We start from the raw sequence: 18,884 nt of genomic DNA on the forward strand, positions 1-18,884 counted from the left end.
AAAAATGTGGTTCAAATGAGAGACAAAACTCTTCCTAAAAGTCACTTCAAAAAGTGATTTTCGTGGTTCAAAAAGCCGCATCCTTCTTTGAGCCTTTTCCAATCTTAGGAGAATAGGGCGATTTTTTGGAATGTCTTACCGCGGACATTATTATACAAAAAGTATATTTTCCTATTAATTAATTAAAAAATTATTACTTGAGATAAAAAAGACCATACATTAAATTCAGCAGTATAATTTGAATTGAAAAAATAAATCGTTTGTTTATTAAAGACAAGAGGATTTGATTATTCCACACCGAACAAAAAGTAACATAGCATGTGACAAAGCAAAAGCACGCAGAAGGCCGGCAGCACCAGGCTGCATTTTCAACAACTATAATTTCAGAGTCAAATTCAGAGTGCTTCAGTGGCATAAAATTATAAGCTAAATTCATAAACACAAAAAAAACAATATTAGTATGAATAATAATACAGAGAAAATAAAATTAATAAAAACATTGAGCAACAGTAGATGATAGACAGCAGTCAGTTACATCAGCCGTATGTCTGGTGCAGTTAATAAAATGTAATTAAATATTACTATTCTACCCTTATTTTAATCTAAAATTAATATTATTATTGGTTCATTTTTATACAAACAAAATTCTTATAATTTGTATATCGATGTTCAACATGTCCCCATAATTCACTGTTTTAATATTGCTAACGTGCAACCAAATGCATGCTGATCAATATCCTTGCAACCAAGGCTTTACAAGTTTTATATATAAACCAGAGAATGTCCGTAGACGGGCTTTGTATAAACTGAAGAACGAATATAAATTACGGAAAGTGTGGATGAAGAATAAAAAATGCATTTAGTGCGCTGGTCACATGACCGTTTGCGCATGAGCAGAGTAGCATGTGAGTGCAGGGAGTCAAAGCGGCTGCTGGAAGAATTAAGTATAACCAAAGCCGACATTCTCTGGTATAACTATTAAGATGTACATGCTGACCGATGGTTAACGCGTTTTGTCGTCTTTGAGTGTAACGCTGTGGTTTAGAGAAATAAGGATGAAGGTGGCAGTAGAAGGCTGTTGTCATGGAGAGCTGGATAAGATATATGAGAGCATCAGTTACCTGGAGAATAAAGAAGGTGTGAAGGTGGACCTGCTTCTGTGCTGCGGAGACTTCCAGGCTGTCAGAAATGAAGGAGACATGAAGTGCATGGCGGTGCCTGCCAAATACAGACAAATGCAAACTTTTTACAAGTAAGGAAACCCCTGACGTTATTCTCTGGATAGATAGATAGACAGATGAGCAGAAAGATAACTATATAGGCTGAAAATCGGCCTGAAAGAAAGAAAGAAAGAAAGAAAGAAAGAAAGAAAGAAAGAAAGAAAGAAAGAAATGGCATGTTTATGGGTTATTTAATGTCAAATAAAAAGTAAATATTGTGTTGGTGATATTGGTCGACCATTGTTTCTCATGTCATTACTCATTATTACAATTGTTTTTCTAAGGTACTACTCTGGTGAGAAGAAAGCTCCTGTCCTGACAATTTTCATTGGCGGAAACCATGAGGCATCAAACTATCTGCAGGAACTTCCGTATGGAGGCTGGGTGGCTCCCAACATCTATTACCTGGGTGAGATCTTTAGGCTATACTTACAAATATTGTTACTTTAATATGTAGTTAGATTATCTAGTATACATTTTGTGTTTCAGTGTTCAATATTCTCATACTTTTATGGTTTTCTGGATAGTACTTGGCTTAAATAATAGTTCTCAATAGATTTGATGTTCCTCATTACTCAGGTTATGCTGGTGTCGTACGCTTTAGAGGTGTACGGATTGGCGGTCTTTCTGGTATATTTAAATCCCACGATTACAAGAAAGGTGAGTTTTAACAGTTCCAAATCAACTGTGTTGTGTTATAAGACACAAATATGCATTTTTTTAAAAAAATTTATGCAATTTTAGGACACTTTGAGTTTCCGCCGTACAGCCAAGAAACATTGCGCAGCGTGTACCACATACGGAACATTGACGTCTTCAAGCTTAAACAGGTAAATCTTTGTAATGTGGAATGCATCAATAGACATCTTACACGTTCAATAATAAGGATGCAGATTCAGAAAAAAAAATCTGAAATTGTATATGCATCAAGAAAAATCAGACACAATTCTTAATTCATAAAAAGAGGGCTTGGCAAAATACTATTTATTTACATGTATAATTTCTAACCTCACTTCTCAAGCTCAAGATGCCCATAGACGTCTTCATTACGCATGATTGGCCGAGAGGCATTTATCACTACGGCAACACAAATCAGCTTCTGCGCAAGAAGAAGTTCCTCAGACAGGAAGTGGAGAGCGGTACCCTGGGCAGCCCTGCTGCGGCAGAACTCCTAGACCACCTGCAGCCCAGCTACTGGTTCTCAGCTCACCTGCACGTGAAGTTTGCTGCACTGATGCAGCACGAGGTGGGTCAGTGGTTTTGACAAATACAAGCCTTCAGTTTCCATTGTAGAGATTACGCTGTCACAGATACACTAGATTTAAGTCACTCTTACAAATATATTCACAATCATTTGCTGGCAATATAAAATGAAAAAAGCTTGAATATCTAGAATATGTTATTGTGATTTGTATTCAATCCACTAGATTGTCATTAGATTGATAATCGGACTAATTTTGTGATGCCTTCTTGTCTCGTGATTTGTGAACAAGAGAGCGTTAATACAGGGATGTCTGTGATTTTTTTTTTTTTTTTGATTTTTTTTTTTTACTTCAGCAACAAAAAATAGTTGGGGAAGAAAAAACTCAAACTTTTAAGCCATTTCAAAGCATTATATATATATATTGTAACGTGTGTGTGCAATATCTGCAAACATCTGAAAATGTTAAGAGAGACATTTTAAAAAATATGTTTATATATTGCATAAATTGAATATACACTCACCGGCCACTTTATTAGGTACACCTGTCCAACTGCTCGTTAACACTTAATTTCTAAGCAGCCAATCACATGGCGGCAACTCAGTGCATTTAGGCATGTAGACATGGTCAAGACAATCTCCTGCAGTTCAAACCAAGCATCAGTATGGGGAAGAAAGTTGATTTGAGTGACTTTGAACGTGGCATGATTGTTGGTGCCAGAAGGGCTGGTCTGAGTATTTCAGAAACTGCTAATCTACTGGGATTTTCACGCACAACCATCTCTAGGGTTTACAGAGAATGGTCCGAAAAAGAAAAAACATCCAGTGAGCGGCAGTTCTGTGGGCGGAAATGCCTTGTTGATGCCAGAGGTCAGAGGAGAATGGCCAGACTGGTTCGAGCTGATAGAAGGGCAACAGTGACTGAAATAACCACTCGTTACAACCGAGGTATGCAGCAAAGCATTTGTGAAGCCACAACACGCACAACCTTGAGGCGGATGGGCTACAACAGCAGAAGACTCCACCGGGTACCACTCATCTCCACTACAAATAGGAAAAAGAGGCTACAATTTGCAAGAGCTCACCAAAATTGAACAGTTGAAGACTGGAAAAATGTTGCCTGGTCTGATGAGTCTCGATTTCTGTTGAGACATTCAGATGTTAGAGTCAGAATTTGGCGTAAACAGAATGAGAACATGGAACCATCATGCCTTGTTACCACTGTGCAGGCTGGTGGTGGTGGTGTAATGGTGTGGGGGATGTTTTCCTGGCACACTTTAGGCCCCTTAGTGCCAATTGGGCATCGTTTAAATGCCACGGCCTACCTGAGCATTGTTTCTGACCATGTCCATCCCTTTATGGCCACCATGTACCCATCCTCTGATGGCTACTTCCACCATGTCACAAAGCTCTAATCATTTCAAATTGGTTTCTTGAACATGACAATGAGTTCACTGTACTAAAATGGCCTCCACAGTCACCAGATCTCAACCCAATAGAGCATCTTTGGGATGTGGTGGAACGGGAGATTCGCATCATGGATGTGCAGCCGACAAATCTGCGGCAACTGTGTGATGCCATCATGTCAATATGGACCAAACTCCCTGAGGAATGCTTCCAGCACCTTGTTGAATCTATGCCACGAAGAATTGAGGCAGTTCTGAAGGCAAAAGGGGGTCCAACCCGTTACTAGCATGGGGTACCTAATAAAGTGGCCGGTGAGTGTATGTATATATTTTTATTTTATGACAACATAAATTTAACATGTCTTATGAAAGAGCTTCTGGAATATCTCTATTTTATTATTTTTATATCTCTCTTGGAGTTACATACAGGCCTAAGATAAGATGTAGATATCAGAGTTAATTATTTATTGAAAAGTAAATAACAACAAGCTATTTGTCACATTAGGCTAAGAATAATTCTGCCGCAAAGATCACCAAGTTTCTCTCACTTGACAAGTGTCTTCCACATCGAGACTTCCTTCAGGTAATGATCCTGCAGTTTCCATCAACAAGCATATTTCAAGATCCACTTTGACCAAATATTGTAGATCTAGTAGTAGAACAAGAAGTAGATCTTTGTGAATGAATCAAGATTTTGATATTGCAGATCGTGGAGGTAGCAGACAGACCGGGCTCCTCCGAACACCTCGAGTACGACCCAGAGTGGCTGGCCATCTTGAAAGCGACAGACCGACTTCAGAAACCATCCCACAATTTTTGGAACCCCCCGCAAGACAACGGACTACACACCCGGTACAGACCACAATACAATAATAACCACATTTACATGCGCATGATTATTTGATTGCTTGTTAAGCCTTCATTCTATTTGCATATTCCAGTAACCAGCATATTCCCAATAAATTCAGATCTTTCCCTGCTAATCTCCTGTGGAAATTCGGAAGATGCACTTTGATATGTTGAATTGTCATAGCTGCCTGTGTCCCTTGTCGTTCTCATAGTTCTTAGTCACGTTTGTCACAATTACCTATACTGTAGTTATTTTTGTTTGAATATGTAATTGAATATTTAAAAATCCTCACCAAGGATGTTTATTTGATCAAAAATACAGGAAAACTGTAATATTATGAAATACTATTACAAATTTAAATAACTATTTTCTATTTTAATACAATTTAAAATGTAATTTATACCTGTGATGTCCAAGCTGAATTTTCAGCATCATTACTTAAAAGTCGTGATATAAAGAACATTTCAGTATATTTCTGAAAACCGTGATACATTTTTTTTCCCCCAAGATTCTTTGGTAAAAAGAAACACTAGCATAACAGCATTTATTTTAAGTAGAAATATTTTATATCATTATAAATCGCTTCACTGTAACTTTTGATCAATTAAATGTGTCTTTGCTGAATGAAAGTGTTAATAAAAAAAGAAACTTTTGGGGTCAGTTTAGTGTAATAGAGTTAATATAAGCATATACCATTTTGAAACCTGGGCTTAACTGGTTTATGACAAATGGGTTTACACGTTTACATCACATACATATGTAATCTGAATAATTCCAATATTAATTGGAATTTGGTGCACATAAATTAATTTGTATTTTGGCATCCTATTTTTCTGCTTCTTTCAGGTGGGATTTCAGTGCGTCAGAGGAAGCTATGATGGAGGTTGTGAGAGATTTGAGTGGTGACCTCTGCATCCCTGAGAATTTCAGCCTGACGGTGCCCGCCTACGACCCCAGCCGCCCTCAACCCAATGCTCACCCAGCCTACTCCACCAACCCCCAAACCACAGAGGTGTGTGCCACCCTCGGCCTGACGGACATCTACATCCTGGCTGGGCAAAATGGGCAGACTTATGGGGAGGAGGGTGCCACAGGTGCGACTGAAGAGGAGGAGGACGAGGACAGCACTGGGAGCGTAGACGAACCCAGTGAATACCCCACTGACACCTCCGGCCTCTCCAGCTCCTACAACCCTGATGAAATCACCATTGAGGATGAATGGGAGGAGGAAGAGGATGAGGCAGTAGGATGTGCCGAGGAGAAAGGGACAGACGCAGTGGTTCCAGAAGGGCAAATGGGGGGCCAGGACAGCGATAGAGACAGCAGCCCCCAGCGAGAGACAGCTATTAGACTGATCTTACCGCCCCCATGTGCTGCACCAGAGACGGAGGCTCCACTACACTCCTTACGGCCTCTTTCTCTTCCCCCTCCTTCAGCATCCCTCTCTCAGGGCAGCTCAGAAGAGGAGGGGGGCTTCACGTCAGCCAGGGTCCCCAAACGCACGAGTGGTGAGACGGCACAGGGGCCCGCGAGTCACACGGGTGGCACACCTCAAATAAAACGGAGAAACCAGAGTATCTACACGGCAGTAGATGATGAAGAAAGTGAGGGCTAGATAAATGCAATTATATTTTTAGATCAGCAAATTACATATACCAAGAATGATCTGCCAGTTGGTTTGCTGTCTCTTTTTGATTCTAAAGAGTTGAATGGGTTACTAGACTGATTTGATCTGCTTTGTAACTACTGTTGTTTTAAAGAACAGAAGTTTTGCTGATTATGATTGTGAAGAATTAATGGAAAGCTATTTTCAGAAATGTCAAGGTTATGTACTACTTTTATTTTTGGTATTTTCATGTGTATAAAGTAATGCCACAGCCATTTATACATTTTTATCTTGTATTTGTCATTTGTGATTGGTTTTAATGATCTGTTCCTTTTTATTATTATTTTTAGCCAAATATATCACAACACACTCAATTGTTTGCTCTCTGTCTTGGCTGTTATTTTATTATTAGTTTTGTGATTGAGTTTGCTTTACCATTTGATTGGAAATACATCAAAGTTCAAATATTAAGTGATCCTGATGTCATTTTTTGCATTTTGAAATACTTTATTTTATCTCAGTTTTTCATGAAAATGCATCAACTTTCTTGAGCTCTTGAGTCATCGAGCTTTTTTTTTTCTCTTTTTTTCCCCTAATGCAACATTCCAGGTAATGTTGGAGCATAGAATGCTGCAAGGATAACATTTTTGTTGGCCATCCCAAAAGATAGCATCACCCTGGTTTCCTTGACAAAAAACAACAACAAATAGGATATGATTTTTTCCATTGGGTTTTGGATTATTGCAGAAAGTAACCACAAACAAAAGTTTGATTCTTAGAGGTTCATCAAAATAATCTTTATTTGTGGAAAAAAAAGTTATGAAAAGAATACAAATTGATGAGTTTTGAAGCTTAAAAACAATTTCCTTAAGTAAAAGGCTAAAGTTAGGTTATAAAAGGACAGAAAATTCAGTATAAACATGACAAGGCTGTAAAAGCATACTTTGTGAGTAACTTTAGATGAGTTTCCCTGTTCGACGTGATGTTTAATGTCCCCGGCAGCCTCTGTAGTTCCAATTAGACACTTATTAGCAACCACAAGCATAAGAAATATGCCAAGTGGTGTATTACTGATGTATTTTATGTCATAGAAGAATAAATAAAATGTTAAAATATCTTGAGCTTGACTGAAAATGGAACCGGAAGTGCAAATATACTCACTCGTTTCCAGGTTTCGGACTCATTCCTGCAGCACTGATTCTGATCGCAAATCATTCCAGTCATGATATTTTTATTATTTTCAAGAGTCTGGGCCGCAGCACAATATACATAAACAGCTATTTATTTGCATACCCCACTAGAAGTGTTTGGGAAACATGTTTGGACATTATTTTTGCAATTTTGTTTGGTGCTGCTACTAGTCTATTTGAAATTTGACACCTATGGGTAAATATTGCAGTGACATGTCACATGGCGTGCAGCCAGACAACTGTTGAATGCCGTTTCCTCATAAATGACTGTTAGCTGAGGTTTAGATCAAGGCTAGACAAAAAGGCACAGAAACCACTCACATTTCACTCATAGCAGAACAGCACAGCACAGCTTTATTTAACAATTCAGTTCACAGAGGTGTTAACAGGAGATCAGATCTATTCCACAAAAAAGGTGGACCTGAAGACACATGACAAATGACTTCAAGCTGTGTAACATCTTATCATGATTCCTAATTCATTCCCTAAATGACCATATAAACTTACTGGTAACCCATTAAATTACAGACTAAAATCAATTTTAAATAAAACTATGTTTATACAAATCAACAAACAGCATCCATAAAACAAAACTTCATAAATGACTCCTCTGTTTCTAACAAGCTCAACTGATTATTTTTTACAGGTTATTGCCTGTACACTTTGGGCCAACATCTCGAAAACGCTACTTTTCTGGCGGTCTGCCGACCTCAAACAAGCCCAAAACAAAGAACACGGAAAAAACGGAGTATAGGCACTTCTGTTTTTTTCCACTTTTTCAGGGGTTTTGTGGGTAAAAATTTCCCTTGCTGTTATTTTCCATCCCACTGTATTGCACAGCATCGGTTACTAAATCATTCACTTTCTTGATTTGTGGGTGCTTAAATATTTTTGTTGCTTTTTCATAGCATACTGAGACATTGGCCTGGTATTTCATGAATTCCTTGTTCAAACGAATCAATGTGCGATATTCTGCAATCACTTGTGAAGCGAAATGCTTTTCGATCGGTCATCTGCTTGGTGTCAATACGTTGTAAATGATTTGTCGATTGTTTCTCAAACAGTAGTTTACACAAAGCGACAAGAACGTAGAGAAGGCATCGTAGAGCTTGCTGTCGTTTAGTGAACTTCAACACTGAATTTCAAGATCAATGCGGTCGGGAGAAGGAAATGGGATAGGGAAGACAACATTGATGTTCTTCAATACTTTTCGGGTCTAAGATGAATGACAAGCTACGTAAGGGAGACCAGTTCAAACAAAGGTAATAAATAAAGCTGGAGGCTGAAAAAAACAAGCTCAGGGTTAATGAATAACTTTTGCTTCAGTGTTCCTTTCAATTCGTAGTTTAAAAAAAATTAGTAGATGCAGCTCATGGTTGAAGAATTGTAAGGGTTAGTTTCAGGTTAAGGTGCTGACTTCCTTCCAGTGTTAGAGTTGGGATCAGAATGGGGGAGCCCAGAGCATACGGATACTTTGTGTAGATTTCGCTTGAAGACTTCCGGATGTTTTAAGGGGATATTATGGACCATCTCAGTTAATTCAGGACTGAGAATGGGAAGATTTATTGGCGAAATAATTCTTCTGTTCATCCTGTTTCTTCTGTGTTCCTCTATCTCTTTGGGTGACACCTTGGTGCTTGCTGGCATAATGAAAATGAACAGAGGCTGAAAACATTGTTTACTTAAAAATAATACAGAATCCAGATACTGCCACATATGACAGAGTCCATCGTCCGTTCACTTTCTTCTACCCTGTCCATCAGAAGTCTTCCTTGAAAAATCTCTTTATGGCATCAGTGAGGGATTTTCCTCAATCTCTTTCTGTTATTCCCCTCTCTTTCGATCTCTTTTCGTATCCGTCTTGGGAGGTGAAAGGGTGAAGGGTAGGATTTTGGGAAGGAGAAGGTGTCGGTGGTCTCCCATTATGGAGTGTTGACAGGCCTTTAGTTCCCACAGCAGCTTCGAGTGGACTGTGCATCTGGGTCCTGTAGATTTACGCCCCTGTGTCGGGCAGCATGCGTGGGGTTTTGGGTGTCTGTTTTTGGCATCTTTTTTGCTATTGTTAAATGAAGAAGAAAAAAATTGAGAAATGAGCTTGAAAATCGAGATTAATATTGTAAATCTTTTGTTTAAAGTTGGCAGGAAATGAAAATTCACTATTTTCTAAATGATGTAATTGATTTTATTGCAAACGGTTCATCCATGCATACATTTATTTTGTTTTTTGTTTTTTTACTTTTTACAACAGACTTCTTTCTGTACCATATGCCGGACTTCTCCAATCATATAGAATCTGTTTAAATCCCGCCCGCAAGCTTGCAGATCTGCCAATCAATAACCATATAGTCCCCGCTGTTTAGACTAACAATCTGAAAATCTGGAAATGGGATGGTATGCCAGGAGAGTTTTAATTCTGCGTGTAAAGAAAAGACTAACAATATTAAGAATGTTCACTGATGTTCTTGAATTTATTGAAATCTAAAGTTTGTAGTCCCTTGTCACCACCTGAAATTTCGATTCCTTATTTGATGACACTTGTAGATAATACCACAGTTTTATTGTAGTAACAATAACAATGTGCAGAAGAGAATACACTACAGTTAGAAAACAACTTTAGCACTTACCAATGGCCAGGAACAACTCGTTTACATTCATTGCAGTCTTGGCAGAAGTTTCCATGAAAAGCAAGCCTGTGTCTTCTGCATATGTCTGAGCTTCCTGTTCAGAAATGTAAAATGAATGTCTGGGTTACTGCACACAAGACATTAGAGAAATAACCAACAGTTCAAATAATTATTTGGGCTGTCAAATGTGTATGACATAGTTATTGTGTACTAATAATACCGTTCAAATGTTTGAGGTCAGTAAGATTTCTTTTTTTTTTTTTTTTTTATATATGATTTAGCTAAGATGCATTACAATGATCAAGAGAGACAGTAAAGAGTCCTGAAAAAGAAGTATCATGGCTTCCAAAAAGATATTCAGCAGCACAACTGTTTTCAGTATTGCTGCTAATCATAAGAAATGTTTCTTGAGCACCAAATCAGCATATTAGACTGATTTCTGAAGGATCATGTGACACTAAAGACTGGAGTAATGATGCTGAGAATTCAGCTTTGACATCACAGGAATCAATTACATTTTAATATTTTATTCAAACAGAAAATTGTAATTATATTTCAAAATATTGCTGTTTTTACTGTATTTTTGATCAAATAAAAGCAGCCTTGGTGAGCATAAGAGACTTCTTTAAAAAAACAGCCCCAAACTTTTGAATTGCGGTGTATTTTTTTACACTAAAATTTGAAACGGTTTAATTATGTTCTGTGTGCTTCCTAAGTTCAAAATAAAAACAAGGGCACACCACAAACACAACAATCCCAGAGCTATTTATGAATCAAACCCAGAAGGGATTCTTTCAACATTTTTGCTACTTCATTGACAGGAACAACCCTAACAACACCTCCCATGTCTAGAAATAAAAGAGAGAAAGATATGACCTCATACTCCACAAGTCTCTTGTCTGCTAGGTCGGCCTTGTTTCCTGCAAGAGCAATGACGATGTTGGGACTGGCCTGCCGCTGCAGCTCTTTCACCCACGCCTTTGCTCGCTCAAATGTTTCCTACAAACAGATGGCTAAAGACTAAGCAACAAATCTACTATTTTACCAAATGAATGTTTGTATCCTTTGTATAAAGAGTGTACTGTTAACTTACAGGCTTGGTGATGTCAAACACTACAATGGCCGCCTGGGCTCCACGGTAGTACATGGGGGCCAAGCTGTGGTAGCGCTCCTGTCCAGCAGTGTCCCAAATCTCAAACTTCACTGTAGTGTCGTCCAGACAAACAGACTGTGCCAAGAAAGCAGCTGATGGTGGGCAACAAAAAAGATAAGTAATCTAAGCCAGAGATTCACGTATTAATAGTAGTTCCGTCTTGTTTTTTATTTTTGGTTCTTTGTTCTTTAATTCAAAGTTGTTATTGTTAAATAAAACTGTAACTAAAAATCATTCAACTGAAATCAAATCAAATATAAATATTAGAAAACTAACTAAAATTAGTTAAAGGTAAATAGAACTTTTAAATAAAAACACTAATAAAAAAATGACAAAAGCGCATAAAAGTACTAAAACACTACAAATTAACACTAAAACGAAGAAAAAATAAAAGGAAAACTGAAAATATAAAAATAAAGCTAATTCTAAATATTAATAATAGTATTATTATATAAATAATACTAAAATAACACTGGTTGTAGAATAGAAAACTTAAATTTAGTTTTTGATGCACAAACAAAATGTTGAGGTCAATAAATTCTATAAATAAATGCACCAAGGGTAAAACAAGCAACAATTTTTTTTAGGAGTAGTATTGTTTATTCTGATGACTATTATTGATCCGTTATTTTTATTAAATAATTTTATTTTAATTAATTATTCATTGAACATTGGCGTATTTTATAATATTGCTGTTGCTGTTTTATAAAAGCAATAAACCACTCAAGACCTCTGCTTCATGACTTAAAATACCCCTTAACCATTGTCAAATCACTGTAATGACCTCAAGTGTTTTATTACTTTAACAAGAACTTCAGTCCAATATTAGTGTTGGATTACGTCCATTTTTTATGCTATTTGCCTGCCTCTGATTTTATGGGAGCCAAAGTCTATAACAATTTTTGCAAATTCTAGTGTGAAGATTATACACAGAGATAGTCAACCTAGTTTGTCATCATTCTCACATGTGATATCTTTTATCTACTGACATCTACTGCTATGACTAAGAACAAAATTAGCTCCGTTTGAAGTCAAATTAACACAGGCTTACAGATCACTATAAAGGATCCACAAATGTGTTCTCGGCACTGTTGACTGTACTGCTCACACCCAATGAGACTGTGTGAAAAACACCAGGAAAAGTCTGGTAATTTCACTTTTAACGCACTCCGTAGAAACAGTAAATATTATTTTAATATATTTTAAAATGTCATTTATTCCTGTAATGTCAAAGCTGAATTTTCAGCAGCCATTACTCCAGTCTTCAGTGTCACATGATCCTTCAGAAATCATTCTAATATGCTGATTTCGTGCTCAAGAAATAAGATTTCGTATTATTATTAATGTTGAAAACAGTTATGAAATCTATTTTTTTGTAATAAAGTAAAAGTCTGTCACTTTTGATCAATTCAATGTCCTTGCTAAATAAAAGTAGTAATTTCTTTATAAATACACCAAACCTTAATGGTAGTGTATGTACGAATGTAAATGCAATAAACCGCTTAAACCAACCCAATTTTTCCTAAAGATTAGTAGTACCCTACCCATCTTTATGAACTGAATTCAAATTCATCTCCTATGCCTCACCTCCAATGGTGGTCTCCTGAAACTCATCAAACTGGCCCTTAACAAAGCGCAGCACCAGGCTGGACTTGCCGACGGCCATATCTCCCAGCAGCACCAGTTTGAACTGGCAGATCTTGGTCTGCGGTAGGCTCCCATTGGTCCTGCCGGTCCCGCGGGTGCTCATGATGTAGGAAGGGTGGCCGTCCTCCCTGATGGCGTCTCTGAAAGCAGCAACTCAAAGCAGTGGACTCAGTTTTTTTTAAATACTGGAGACTTCTTTTTAGGCTGTGAGGACAGAAGTCAGACTGTGATGCTAAAAAACAAACAACAGTAAGAGCAGAACGTTACTGGAATGGGTAGTGGAAGAGAAAGTCATAACTAAAATGCTCTGGTAAGAGTTAACTTACTGAAAATCAAAGGGTTTTTTTGTCATTGCAAGAAATTTAAAACATACTGAGACATTTTTATAAAAAAAAAATGGAAAGCTAGTCATACAGGTTTAGAAAGAAATGAGTGAGTAAATGATGACAGAATCTTAATTTGGGGGGGAACTGTCACTTTAGTTTAAAGTCACCATGAGATTTTTTTTTTATGGACTATTGCAGTATTTATTATAAAGGATTTATCCATGCACATCATCATTTTTTTTCATTTTTTGGTACCACTTTATTTTGATGGTTCCTTTTGAATGTGCTGTTGACTATAAGTAACTTTCCAACTACATGTCAACAAGGAGTCATTAGAGTATTAGTAGACTGTCTGCTTAATATCTGCTAACTCTTTATTGTGAAGGTCCCCCAACAGACATTCTACTGACTAGAAGTAATTTTGCAACTACATGTCAACTTAATCTAACCCTACCAGTCTACTAATACTCAACTAACACCCCAATGAAAGTGTTACATAGACATGTAGGTGCAATGTTACTTATAGTCAAGTCAACCTATGTTTTTAATAAATTCCCTTCCCTTTTGCAGCAACATCTCTTCTCTGGTCACATGTTTACTGGAGTGACGGCGGGACATCCTGTCACACAAATGAGATCATAGCAACAGCAAACCACAACCATCCAACGATTCAATCAATTCCCGATTAACAAAATCAAGTCGTTCAAAACATCTACATGTTTTCTTGTTCGAGAAGCCATTTCAATACAATACGTTAAAAACAAAAAAAACATCGCAACAATCCATTTCATGGCAACTTTAACTATGGCCTAGAAGAAAAAACTCAATAGCTATAGCAAACCTGAACTAAAACAAATGAATTAACAGTCAAAATAAGAAACAAGTGAGAAAACAGGTGACTTCAGCTTGTCGTATCCTTTCAAACACAACCACAGATCCTCTACATATGTGAATCAGTTCTCATCAGAAATAGGGAAGCTGGTGAGTAAAGCAACACAATAATATTTCTTAGGAAAGACTGTATTGCTAAACATCCTCATGACAGTTTCAATTCAAGGCAAGTACCATACTCCATAATATATTTATATTTAAACATCCTAAAATGTCTGTAGAAAACAAGGTGGCAAGTATAACCTCGAGATACATTGAACTTAAAAATAGACTTGATGGGCATGACAGGAAGAAAATCAACTTTAACCGCAGTTACCGCACTCTTATCTTGGCATCTCAGTGACAATTTCTGGTTGTTAAAGTAAAGTCTCTGATACATTCCAAATCCAGCATTTTGCCCCAAGTATGAATTGTATTGTTTTGTTGCAATGTTGTAATTGATGTCGACATAAACAACGATCGATGAACTAGAAGTTGAGCGTGGGTTAGGGTTAGGTAGGAAACCACCAGGTTAAAACTTTGTCACCTCTTTGTGGTTTCTTGGTCGTGTGCTTGGTCTCTCTGAGTTTGCATAAGTATTATCACTTTGCAGTGCAAACATTTATAGCTTAGCCGTTTCAAGTAGGCTAGGCCTACATAGCTCAAAGTCATCTCATACAGCAGGGGTATTCAATGCCTCAAGCAAGGAGTTTCAAGAGGTCCGGTCTCTATATTTCCTCCCCAGCAGAGGTCCGGACAATACTTATTTGGAACAGTTTTACATTTCCATCAGGGCAGTCGTAGTTCTTTGTAAACTAAAAAAATCCTTAACACTCAAAATGGTCAACAAAGATGAGAATCTTGGGCCCTGAGAGCCAAAGCGTGATATCTAAAAAAAATTTTTTTAATAATATTTACCAAAATAAGTAATTCTATTTTTTCCAACTGGATATGAGTATAAAGGGTAAGATGAGATGTTTTGTCAGGCTGTTATTATATATATTATTATTATTTTTCTTTTACATTGATACACCTACAGTACGTGTATGGCACATAGAAGGCCTTGTGACTGCGAAAACTAACTGGAGGTCCAGAGTTTACCTCGTAAGAAAAGTATGGACCATTTGTATATTTTGCTCAAAGTAATAAACTACTAAAAAAAAACAACGTACATAATCTAATAATCAAAACTCTCATCATGAGCACAAAAAAAGTTTACTATAATTTCAAAGTTTTTTGTCTTACCTTGCCATCTCTAAATAATTTTCCAAATTCTAACATTGTTTATTATGAAATGCTCTTAATATGCTGATATAATAATGATAAATGTATGAAAAAAATATCTAAAGGCACCAAACCTTGCCACAAACATGGTTAAGTTAAACAGACGGAGTCAGATAAAAAGAATTGTATTTGCTGCATTCTCGTTTTCAGCAAATTTTAGAATCTATTTTGCTGCTCACATCTTGCTGCTGTTGTTAAAATAACCGCGTCATCTGCAGCTCTTAATGCAGCGCTTTACATCTTTAGCGGGAGAGAGAAGCAACACGGAGTGGAAAGGGTTTGGCTCTAGATAAAAATATTAGAGAATGAAGCGCCGAAATATCATTACCATAAACAACCCTGAGCACTTATGGTGTGAACCTCTCTGTTGTTTCGACGCGCTGCTCACTTTAAACTGTAGAAATGGTAAAATGGCGCAATTATGTCCCGCGGCCCGGTTCCAGACCCCAGCTTGGTTCCATCCGGACCGCGGGAAGTAATTGCGCCATTTTAGCGGTCCGCCATTTGAATACCACTCTCATACAGCAATTTAAAGGCATTAAATAAAGTGTCAGCTGTGGTCAATGTACACTTAATATGTAAAATCTTTGATGAGCTGATTGTAATTACACAGTTATATTGTTAATGCTGTTGTAATGAATTGCATTTACATATACTTTACAATACATGAACTTAATTGTAACATAAATTAATACCATCATTTGCAGTAACATTTATGCATAGATGGATTTTCCATGAGTAATTAATGTAATACCTTTAACTGTCCATCAAAACCTCTATTTTTTACATAACATCTATAATTGATAACCCTTACCATCATGTCAATGTATACCACATTTCATATAGTGCACATGTACAATAAACTAATAATCCGGTATATGTATTGATCTGATTAATAACTATAATAATCAGGTGTTTGTCCATTGATCTGATAAATAGCTCTAACTGTGTCTATCTAGATTAATAACTCAACTAATCGGTTGTGTGTCTATTGATCTGATTAAAGGGTTAGTTCACCCAAAAATGACAATTATCCCATTTACTCACCCTCAAGCCATCCTAGGTGTAGGCCTATATGACTTTCTTCTTTCACCCGAACACAATCGGATTTATATTAAATAGTATCCTGGCTCTTCCCAGCTTTGTATTGGCAATGGCATTGAATAGTGTATTCAATGCCATTACCACAGAGGGGAGTTTTTTGAAGCTCTGAAAAGCGCATCCATCCCCATCCATCATAAAAGTAATCCATACGACTCCAGTGGGTAAATAAATGTCTTCTGAAGCGAAGCTATGTGTTTTTGTAAGGAGGATGGAGCACAACAAAACGCCGGTCACAAATTAGAAGTCTAAAACGAAAAGTTTTAAAGAAAAATGTTGGAGGATTTTGAGGAACTATGTCATACGTCAGGTGACGGGTCAGAGGTCACCTTTCTGCCAGAACTCAACTCTCCCGCGAACGCGCGTACAGCCGTTGCCAAATCCAGTGATAATAGTTTTCAATTTGGATATTTTTCTTACAAAAACCCATTGCTTTGCTTCAGAATGCATTTATTAACCCACTAGAGTTGTATGGATTGCTTTTATGATGGATGGATGGATGTGCTTTTTGGAGCTTTAAAAACTCAAAGCTGGGAAGAGGATATAATTTAATATAACTCCAATAGTTTTCAGAAACACAGAAAGTCATATACACCTAGGATGGCTTAAGGTTTATTAAATTATGGGATCATTTTAATTTTTGGGTGAACTATCCCTTTAATAACTCGAATAAGCATGTGTATGTCTATTGATCTGACTAATATACTCTAAAGATCAGGTTTATGCATACCTGTCAAGTATCCCGTTTTGGCCGGGAAAGTCCCGTATTTTACCTTTCTTTCCCGCCAGCCTCCCGTATTAGGATTTTCCCGTAAATCTCCCGTATTTTAACCTGCGTTATTGAAAAATAATAATACCCCGGGCGGAGTAAAAAAAAACATTCCCAATCTGAGCTCTAGCTGTCACTAGCCTCGCGATAACTACAGGTAGGCCTACTGTAGGTGGCAGTTGTCGCGAGGTTAGTGTGTGAGGTCAGATGATGAGTGACAACCCGGGGAAAACAAAAAAACAAACAAAAACAGAGACGGATGATGGACGCTATGACAGAGCAAGGCACTCCTGCCAAAAAAAAATAAATAAACCTCATGTACTAAATACCGCGATCAATGGGATAGCGAATTTACTTTTCTGAAGAGGAGCAGGGTGGGGGACAGTTACGCGCATTTTGTAACTGCGACTTTAGCATCTCACACGGGGAAGGAATGATGTATGTCGATCAGCACGAGAAAGGGGGTTTAGCATGGTACGAAAGATTGTTACAGAGAATAGGATGACGTTAGACAACAGAACTGTTTGCTCTATACTCTCATGTAAAATTAACCACTGTGGCCCAGCCCACAAATACACTCCTTCCAAAACAGTTAATACAAAGTCTGCAACAAATTTGTTCAATAACTCACTAAAAGAGTAAAGAAAAGTTGTGTGAAATGAAAAGAAAAACTGCAAATGAAAAGAAAAACTGTAAAAGAAAAGCAATATGAAATGAAAATAATGTGTGGAATGAAAATAAAATGTAAATGTAAAGACAAGCAATGTTAAATGAACAGAAAATATGCAAATAAGCCTTTAAATAAATGCTCTTAATATATACCCTATATACCATACACACATATATATATATATATATATATATATATATATATATATATATATGTGTGTGTGTGTGTGTGTGTATGTTTTCATTTAGGCTATAACACCTGATGTAAGGGATACTGCTAATGACTGCTCGCGGTGGGCGCCGGAAAATTTCCCTTATTTTCAAATCCAAAACTTGACAGGTATGGGTTTATGTCTATTGATCTGATGATTAATAACTAATAATTAGGTGTATGTCTGCTGATCTAATGCATAACTGTAATAATCAGGTGTATGTCTACAGATATAATGCATAACTGCAATAATAAGGTGTATGTCTACTGATCTAACACATAACTCTGACTGTCAGGTGAATGTGTCTGATGTGATGCATTAGAGACGCAGTATAGACTCTGACCATTAACGTGACTCGTCTCGATCCAGGCGAAGCGGGCCAAGAGGTGCCGTGAACATCGATTTCCAAAATAAACACACCTCTTTTAGATATATAGAGTGATATAAAATTACCGAGATTGGTGATATTTACCTGTTGTTTCCAGTCGCGGCTGTTTTAGAGGTGGCTGTTCGGTTGTTGATCTATCAGCTGGTTATCGGGCTGCGAGCACTTCCTGCACATCTGCGCACGCGCAGTGAACCATACAAATCAAATAATCTGTAGAGATTTATATTTATTTTCATTCCTAATGTAGGTATAAGTAATAATGTATGGGCAGTCTTAATATAAGGTTAATCTTGTTTCTCGTTTGCAGTGACTAAACGATGTAAAACTGTATAAAATTACATACATCGTTACCTTAGTTCTTATACAGG

At 37.2% G+C, this 18,884-nt stretch overlaps 2 protein-coding genes across 2 annotated transcripts; one reads left to right on the forward strand and one right to left on the reverse strand.

The window, feature by feature from the left end:
* The first annotated feature begins 975 nt into the window (after positions 1-975).
* On the forward strand, positions 976-6,754 carry dbr1 (debranching RNA lariats 1). Its single transcript, XM_056242079.1, has 8 exons — positions 976-1,252; positions 1,505-1,629; positions 1,800-1,880; positions 1,965-2,050; positions 2,242-2,466; positions 4,333-4,410; positions 4,534-4,679; positions 5,524-6,754. Exons 1-8 carry the CDS (start codon positions 1,056-1,058, stop codon positions 6,290-6,292), a joined length of 1,707 nt encoding a protein of 568 aa, XP_056098054.1. The 5' UTR covers positions 976-1,055; the 3' UTR covers positions 6,293-6,754.
* Positions 6,755-7,807: 1,053 nt separating this feature from the next.
* On the reverse strand, positions 7,808-18,661 carry rab5b (RAB5B, member RAS oncogene family). The gene is made up of 6 exons (XM_056242075.1): positions 18,601-18,661; positions 12,838-13,129; positions 11,191-11,342; positions 10,974-11,096; positions 10,098-10,191; positions 7,808-9,529 (listed from the first exon to the last, which is right to left on the reverse strand). The coding sequence occupies exons 2-6, from the start codon at positions 12,998-13,000 to the stop codon at positions 9,417-9,419; spliced, it is 645 nt and encodes a 214-aa protein (XP_056098050.1). The 5' UTR covers positions 13,001-13,129; positions 18,601-18,661; the 3' UTR covers positions 7,808-9,416.
* Positions 18,662-18,884: the final 223 nt, after the last annotated feature.

This window comes from Rhinichthys klamathensis, unplaced genomic scaffold (genome assembly GCF_029890125.1).
Source record: "Rhinichthys klamathensis goyatoka isolate OS25496 unplaced genomic scaffold, OSU_Roscu_1.1 h1tg000693l_1, whole genome shotgun sequence".
Classification (NCBI taxonomy): domain Eukaryota; kingdom Metazoa; phylum Chordata; class Actinopteri; order Cypriniformes; family Leuciscidae; genus Rhinichthys; species Rhinichthys klamathensis.